General features: G+C 42.6%; 1 protein-coding gene across 3 annotated transcripts; it reads right to left on the bottom strand.

Annotated features, from left to right (window-relative positions):
• Positions 1 to 2,961: 2,961 nt before the first annotated feature.
• Positions 2,962 to 6,678, bottom strand: LOC147632764 (uncharacterized). 3 transcript variants are annotated; one of them, XM_086807618.1, is made up of 2 exons: positions 4,302 to 6,678; positions 2,962 to 3,295 (listed from the first exon to the last, which is right to left on the bottom strand). In XM_086807618.1, the coding sequence occupies exon 1, from the start codon at positions 6,630 to 6,632 to the stop codon at positions 4,386 to 4,388; it is 2,247 nt and encodes a 748-aa protein (XP_086663744.1). In that variant the 5' UTR covers positions 6,633 to 6,678; the 3' UTR covers positions 2,962 to 3,295; positions 4,302 to 4,385. The 3 variants fall into 3 exon arrangements, with proteins under 3 accessions (XP_086663744.1, XP_086663742.1, XP_086663743.1); XM_086807616.1 differs by lacking the exon at positions 2,962 to 3,295 and adding an exon at positions 3,461 to 4,205; XM_086807617.1 differs by lacking the exon at positions 2,962 to 3,295 and adding an exon at positions 3,461 to 3,995.
• Positions 6,679 to 7,674: the final 996 nt, after the last annotated feature.

Below are 7,674 nucleotides of genomic sequence, written 5' to 3'. Positions count from 1 at the left end.
TAGGGTTTGGGCTACAGTATCTTGCACTTTAAAGCTTGTAATTGTAATTGCATGCAACTTTTTCACAAATGGGTTGTACATATGGAAAGCGATTTTTTCCAATCACACATTCATTTTAGAAAGTCAAAAGACATCCATTGACTACCTTATTTTCCACCAAGCTTTACTTGCCTTCTCTATTAGACCTCATGGCAAACTTGAGAGAGAAGACCCCCCTATGGAACATTTTAGGGGATGCACCTTCGTGCAAAGGGTGAGGGCGGGGATTATTGGTTTCCATGCGCATGAGTAGCACATAGACCCTCCACCGGCCAAGGTGGCTAGGGAGAGATTTTGGTGTTTATGGATTCGGCAAAGTCATCCTCTCACGCGCTGCTAGTGGAACCCAGGAGAGTGGACATGGCATGATTCAAATGACAAGGAGAAGACTCTAGGTACCTCCTTTGCCTACACCACAAGGTTGGGTCATAGGATTCAGATGCCAGAGGTTGAGGGCACTCTAGTAGCAATAGGACCACTAGCAATCTCAAGGCGTCCATCCTCAGTTTCTCTCAGATTTTTAGAAGAGGCTGTGGGATAGTTTTTGGTTGCAAAAGATCACTCTCTTTCTCTGGGGCAGTTGCACATCAGAGTAGACGGTTGGCACTTGGGTGGCCATTGGAGGAAGACAGCAGTCTTTTGGAGGTGCGGCCGTTCCTAGGAGTCTCAGCGTCGTCGATGCCTTTGGGATTTCCCAAAGGCTCAACAGGCAGCCGACTCTTTGCAAATTCACTGTGGACCGACCCCCCTCCCACACAGTTACGTGGGGCATAGTTGCTTGGGTCATTGGAGTCGAGGCCGTCATGTCATATGAGGAGGAGGGTGGGGGACTAGCCCCCCCCCCCCCCCCCCCCCCCGCCCCTAGGTCTCTCACGTTCATATTTCTGCAATGCCAGTTCCAACTCCATCTACTAGTCATCACTGGACTCTAGGTTCTAGCCAGAGATGAGAGATTTGCAACAGTATTACTACATAGGATATCTGGAGAGCTCAATGCAGCAAAGCCATCGAAGGCACCCTCACCCCACTAGCGGAGTCCATCCGGAGAGTATCTCGCTCGATATCATGCATACCCTCCGTGGACAGTGGGGGAAGTTTGTACTTAGCCATTATGGTTGTTTTTCTTGGTAACTAATTGAAGGATCTCTTTCCTGGAAAAAAAATGACATAATTATTATTCTAATTTGGTAGTTAAAAACCAGCCAATTATTAATCTAAATCAATCTAAGGATCCCATCCTTGCAGTAGTGAACCTTTATGCATACAAAAAGGATTATTAAGTTATATTGTGTATGTGTACTAATGCTTCTCTCTCTATCAAATTAGAAATTGATCTTAGATTAATTTGTTAATTAAGGGTTAGGCCAATTTATTCTAGCCTATCCATGCATGCCGTGGATTAATCTAGGTGTAATAGAAAACACATAAATTTAAATGGTCACAAGCTATACTAAGGTTTATTTAATCATTTTAGACCTTTGGGCTCTCTTATTTGGGTATTGTGTAGTAATTTAGCAAAGAAATATTTTTAAATATATTCAAATCAAAAGAAAATGATTTAAACCATTCATTTACAAGAATAGATAAGAAATTATCTAAATTTAAATATTTGTACATGTTGTACCTTTATGGCCTAGCTTTGGGGTTGATGGAGATGCTAAAATTGTTGATGTTGATGCTCCTTTGCTCTTAAAAAAAACATGTCTACTTTTGAGCTCCCAAATGTACAATAACAATCTCGAATTGCACAAAAAACGATGTAGGTAAAGTACTTTATCGGTACCCTGTGCACTAGACTTGTACAAAATATAATCTGGACATTGATTTTGATGCAAATGTACCCTTGAGGGTACAAGAAACACTCATTGAAAAAATGAAGAGAAGGGATGCCTTTTATAGCTTAATAATGACAACTAGGTAGCTTTATGGAATTAACCACTTCCTCATGCATCTAGACCTTATATCAAGTTAACTTTATCTCTGTACACGGTTGAGTTTACTTTCAAAGCTTATCTCCTCATTTAATTTATTTTTTTGGCCCCAAAATTCAACCTTAGGCCTTTCATCCTTACTCATTCAGCTTTACACTAATTAATATGCACTCTCCCATTTACAAGTGCCAAGGCTAATGCTTTCACACCCAAGCACATGCTTAGTTTTAATTTGTATGGAGATTATTATTTTTCTTGGATTTGCTCGTTTATTTATTTCACAATATTTCTAACCTTGATATGTCCTAGAGGGATACACTTGTGAACATGGAAAGGCCCCAATAAATTTGTGCACATACCAACTTGACCCAATAATCTAAATTATTTTTTTTGATTTTATTTTCTCAAATTGTTAAGTTTTTCATATTAAAAGGAAACCTTATCTCTTGAATTTTGGATTCTTTCAATAGAACATGCACTACAAAAATTACAACCGATAACAATAATAAAATATTACGTAGGAAGAGGGATCTTACAGTAGAGTGCATGATAAAATTAGATGGAGACATAAAAAACTAGCACAATCCAGATACTATGATCACATTTTCGATTGCTTCTTGGTCCATATATAAATATGGATCCTTCTCTTTTGATATTTAAGCAACGATTTGAATTTTGAGTTTAAGAGAGTGATAGTTCCTGAGTGGGTAGCAAAGGTCTCAATTATAGCTTATAAAACTCAACGGGTAAAGTATTCAAATAACTTTACATAGCTTACACAGCTCAGTGGTTTATAAAACTCAATGAGTGAAGTATCCCAACAAATTAGACCTCAACAACAGCTTACTCAATGAGTGAAGTATCCCTCAATTAGACCTCAAATAACTTTACATAGCTTACACAGCTCAGTGGTTTATACAACTCAATGAGTGAAGTATCCCAGCAAATTAGACCTCAACAACAGCTTACACAACTCAGTGGCTTACACAACTTAATGAGTAAAGTATCCCAGCAAATTAGACCTCAACAACAGCGCATGACCGCGTAGCATACACCCACCAAGATGGCTTTGAATGACTGATATAAATTCCTATCCACACTACCACCTCCATTCACATGACATAGCTTTATTTTGGTGGGAGGGGACTGTACTTTGGGTGTACTTAATTTTCCCACCTTACCCCAACAAAGAAACACACCTTCCACAACTCCTCCATTGCAACTAAGAAACACACACCTTACGGTGTACTTTTATTTGCCCACCTTATCCTAACAAAGAAACACACCCTTCCACGACTCCATTGGAACTAAAAATTAGCCACGAGCTGCATACATGGAGCACAAGAATGAAACAGAAGAATAATTATTTCAATAACCCTATGCTACGTTCAATAATGTAAGAAGATTGTGATTGAGGTATTTTGCAACAAAATAAAGCACCGTTTTAAGTGAGTGCATACAAACACAGCTTTAGATGGAGCTCAATCAAATCTCAAAAGCAGCTTCTTCATATTTGCAATACCAATGCATGGAGGGGGAGCCATCAAGGGGGAGCCGTAATGTAACTAGAAACTGGGTGGATATGGCTTTGCACAACTGGTAGAAATGGCAAATAGCAGGACAACATATTTACAGATCACATTCCCACACCCGACGTAATGGTTGGCTGCCCTTCCAATTGGATGGGGGCTTCTCAGACGAATGCAAGGCCACCGGGCATTCAGCTCCCCCCCCCCCAAAAAAAAAAAAAAAAAAAAAAAATCCTTTAGAGAAGGCTGGCGAGTGGGACTAGGACCCTGCTGGTGGCACTGTACCCTTAGTGCAGATGTGTAACGCCTGCTGACTCTGATAAGCAAAACAGCTATCCAGCAGTGTTGGTAGTTCACGCTTTCAATGTGAGATCGCATTCATAAGTCACCTTCCAGATTTTCTCATGGTGGAAACTTCTAGCTATGCGCAGATGGCACGAAATCTTGTAACTTCACATATTGTCATGTGCCAAAAACTGAAATGCTAATCGTGTTTCTGCACCAATCAGCACCATGGGTAATACAAGGCTTAGAGCACTTCATTTTACCATTTATGTAGTGAAAAAACTGCCATTTGAGGCATCTGCACATAGTCATCACTTGAACATCAACCCCCCCAAACCAACCCCCACATGCCGGGTGTGGGTTGCCAAGGATCAAGTTGACCGCTTCACGAAAGTTTGACAAGATAGTAACTTTGATGAACCTAAATTACAACATGTCCTCGTCAAATCAAATCACAGGTGAAAAAGCCCAACCTCGTGCATATAAAAAAAAGAGGAGAGAAAAGAAGGAAGCCTACCAGGTGTTCTGATGTCTGCGAGTAAGCAGTCGATGAGATATCACTGCTTAGTCCTCAACTTCCATAATTTGACTGAGGTCTGCTTCAAACTCTTATCTTACACCCCTCATTGCCAAAGTATCCTTTCAAATCCTTATATGCATAGTATCCTTTCAAAACAGGTTCCTTATTTTCAGTACCCATATGATCTTTGGAGGTATCGGATTGTTGACCGCTGAGAGCAAGCTCCACAAAGCGCTGCTGCCACAGAACCAGAGGTTCCTTTTCAACCAAACATGATTCCTTGTACGCTTCTTTGAGGAACACATGGGACTTGGTTACTCCCCGAACCACATAGAATATGCCATCATATCTTAGTAAAAAATCTAGTAAGTTCTCAGGCAGGCGGTATGCCCTCTGAAGCTGCTCCAACTGCTGCAGCGTAGCCCTTTTTTCTAAAGTAAGGCTAAGAAACTCATGAAGCACAGCAACTGCAAACTTCTCGGCTGCCAGAGAGTTGAGAGGAAGCTGGAGATCACGAGAGTTCTTGTAAGGTGGAATGTACGATGCAGATTGAAAGGCTTCGATCTCCTCTGCACGCTTCTGTCTAGGCTGAAGACCCTTTTTGTTCTTCCATGGGAAACGCAGCAGGTAAGCAGAATTCTCATGGCTGCTTACCTCCTGTTGTTGATCTTTTGTGTTGCCATGATAAGATTTCACATCATCTGCAAATATATTGGATACAGAACTGCCAGCAAGAGTTTCCTGTTGCCAAGCTTTTCTTGGAAATCCGGAAACAGCTTGGGTATTCTCTCTGAGGCTTTCTTGATGTTGAACTTCTGTTTCAAGGTCAGAAAAGGCTAGGATTTCATGTTCATTAACTTCTGTTTCCAGGTCAGAAAAAGCTAAGGTGTCATCTTCATGAGCTTCTGCTTTAAGGTCACATACAGTTAGGGTCTCCTGATGATGAACATTGGATGCCAGGTCAGACACAGCTAGTTTTTCCTGTTGATGAATGTCTGTTTCAAAACCAGACAGAGCTAGGGTTTCCTGCTGATGAGCTTCTGCTTCAACGTCAGAAAGTGCTAGGATTTCCTGTTGATGTGTTTCTGATTCAATGTCAGACAAAGCTAGGGTTTCTTGTTGATGTGTTTCTGCTTCATGGTCAGACAGTGCTAGGGTTTCCTGTTGATATGTTTCTGCTTCAAGGTCAGACAGATGCTGATGCACTTCGGATTCAAGGTCAGATGTAGCCGGGGTTTCATGTTGATGAGCGTCTGTTCCAAGGTCAGACACAGCAAGGATTTCCAGCTGATGGTCTTCTGATTTAAGGACAGACACAGTTAGGTTTTCGTGCTGATGGCCTTCTGATTTGAGGTCAAGAATAGCTAGGGTTTCCGGTTGATGACCTTCTGATTCAAGGTCGGATGCAGATAGGGTTTCCTGTTCATTACCTTCCCTGCTGAGGATTTCCTGTTCATGGCCTTCCCTTGTTTGGGTTTCCTGCTCCTGGCCTTCCCTTGTCAAGATTTCCTGTTCATCACCTTCCCTTTCACTTGCAGAGACAGCAAGGCTTTTGCTTCCCTGTTTCTTCCCTCTCTTTGGGGATTTACCTCCATGGCCTCCCTGCTGCATCTGAGCATTTCTTTCGAGAGCAGAGACAGCCAGCGTTTCATCCCAAGCACGGAGCTCAAGGTAAAGGCGACCCTTCCTCTCTTTAACGAAGAAAACATCAGGGTATTTATTCACCAAGCTCTCTCTGAAATCAAAGGGCAAGCCAAGGGACTCGCTTACCAGGTTGATGGTATCAACAGGAAGCCGGTTCTTCACAGAAATCATCAAGACCTTACGAAGCTTCTGAACAAGATGAGGTTCAGAGGCCTGCAAGATCTGCGATTCCTCTTCGAGAAGCTTCTGGGCTTCTGCAGAGAAGCTACACCAGGTCTTCTTGTTGTTGTTGTGGGTGTAAACTGTGCGGAGGTGGAAGGCTGGAAGGAACCTGCGCACATGGGTTGCAATTTTCCTGGATTTTCCATTTCTGACAATGTCGAGCTCTTCACGCATTTGCCCTAAATCGGCTACTTGGATTTTGTGGTTGGGTTGCCCCTTGAGCACCTCCTTCAAGCGCAGAATAAAATTCTTCCTTTTTTCTTCAAAGGGTTTTGTCTCGAACCATGGCTCCCGCAGAGGCAGGCCCAGCTTCGCCCTCTCCTTGTCCGTCTTCGGCTCCGGCCGGACCTTCCTTCGAGGAGATGCATGAAAATAACAGCGAAGGAGCTGTTGAGCAGGATTAGATTGGTGCAGGCCAAATGGGCTACTATCCCTGGAAGACAGCTTTGAGAGCAGCCTCATCTTCTTAGCTTCGTTCAGAAGCTTGCAAAATCTTCTCTTTGTAGAGTGAGAGGGGTCTTTGTAGAGTGAGAGAGAGAGAGGGGGGGTACAGTGTGACATGGGATTTCTATCGGTGCCCGAGGGGTATGCTAGCCCGTCCCGAATATATTGCATCTATATTGAGAGGAAGTGCTAGGAGAGGCAAGGCATGGACCCATGGTAGGCACCCTAGAAACGCACTCACGCACCGGGTAGGCACGTACGGTATGCTAGCCCGCCCCGAATATATTGCATCTATATGGGGAGGAAGTGCTAGGAGAGGCAAGGCATGGACCCATGGTAGGCACCCTAGAAACGCACTCACGTACCGGGTAGGCACGTACAGCATACCCCTTGGGCACCAAGTCCCTTCGGATAGAAATCCCACCTCACATAGAGAAGGGAAGGAAGAGTGCGAGTCCTTGTAGAACCTTCATATAAAGTTAGCCCATGGGCGCGTAGATGAGTTGGTAGAACGGTTGGGTCCTACTGCGAGGACCCACGTTCGATGCCATCAGGCTGCGCGACGTGGGTATGTGTTGTGAGCTGATATATATATCTTCTCGCAAACAAAGAACCTTCATATAAAGTCCTTCAAAAATTTAGCATGCAAAATAAACTTAAGGCATGATAAAATGGCTTTCAAAAGCAAGAAGTCCATGGCCAAATAAATAATGCACCAAAATGTTTTTTTGCATTTCCATTAAATATATTGTGTTAGACTTTCAAGAATAAGAGCAAATGAAGACATGACTTTGCTTCAATATTTTTAAAATAGATTTTTTGAGACACCTAAACTAGTGTCATGTATGTGCCCGCTGTGCCGAGTGGTCCACATTGCCAATTGTCAACATTAAAAGCCTCAAGACTCAAACAATAGTAAAATACTTCTTGTGAAGGTTAAACACTAAAATAGTAGAAATTTGGTGAGAAAGTTATACTCTTTGGTGGTGACTTCAGGCAAATCTTACCTATTGTGTCAAAGGGATCGCGTGAGGATATTATTGATGCAATATTTTGTCAG

This window comes from Cibotium barometz, chromosome 13, assembly GCF_041138505.1.
Source record: "Cibotium barometz isolate CiBa-2024 chromosome 13, ASM4113850v1, whole genome shotgun sequence".
Lineage (NCBI taxonomy): Eukaryota > Viridiplantae > Streptophyta > Polypodiopsida > Cyatheales > Cibotiaceae > Cibotium > Cibotium barometz.
This window is presented reverse-complemented; position numbering and strand designations above follow the sequence as displayed.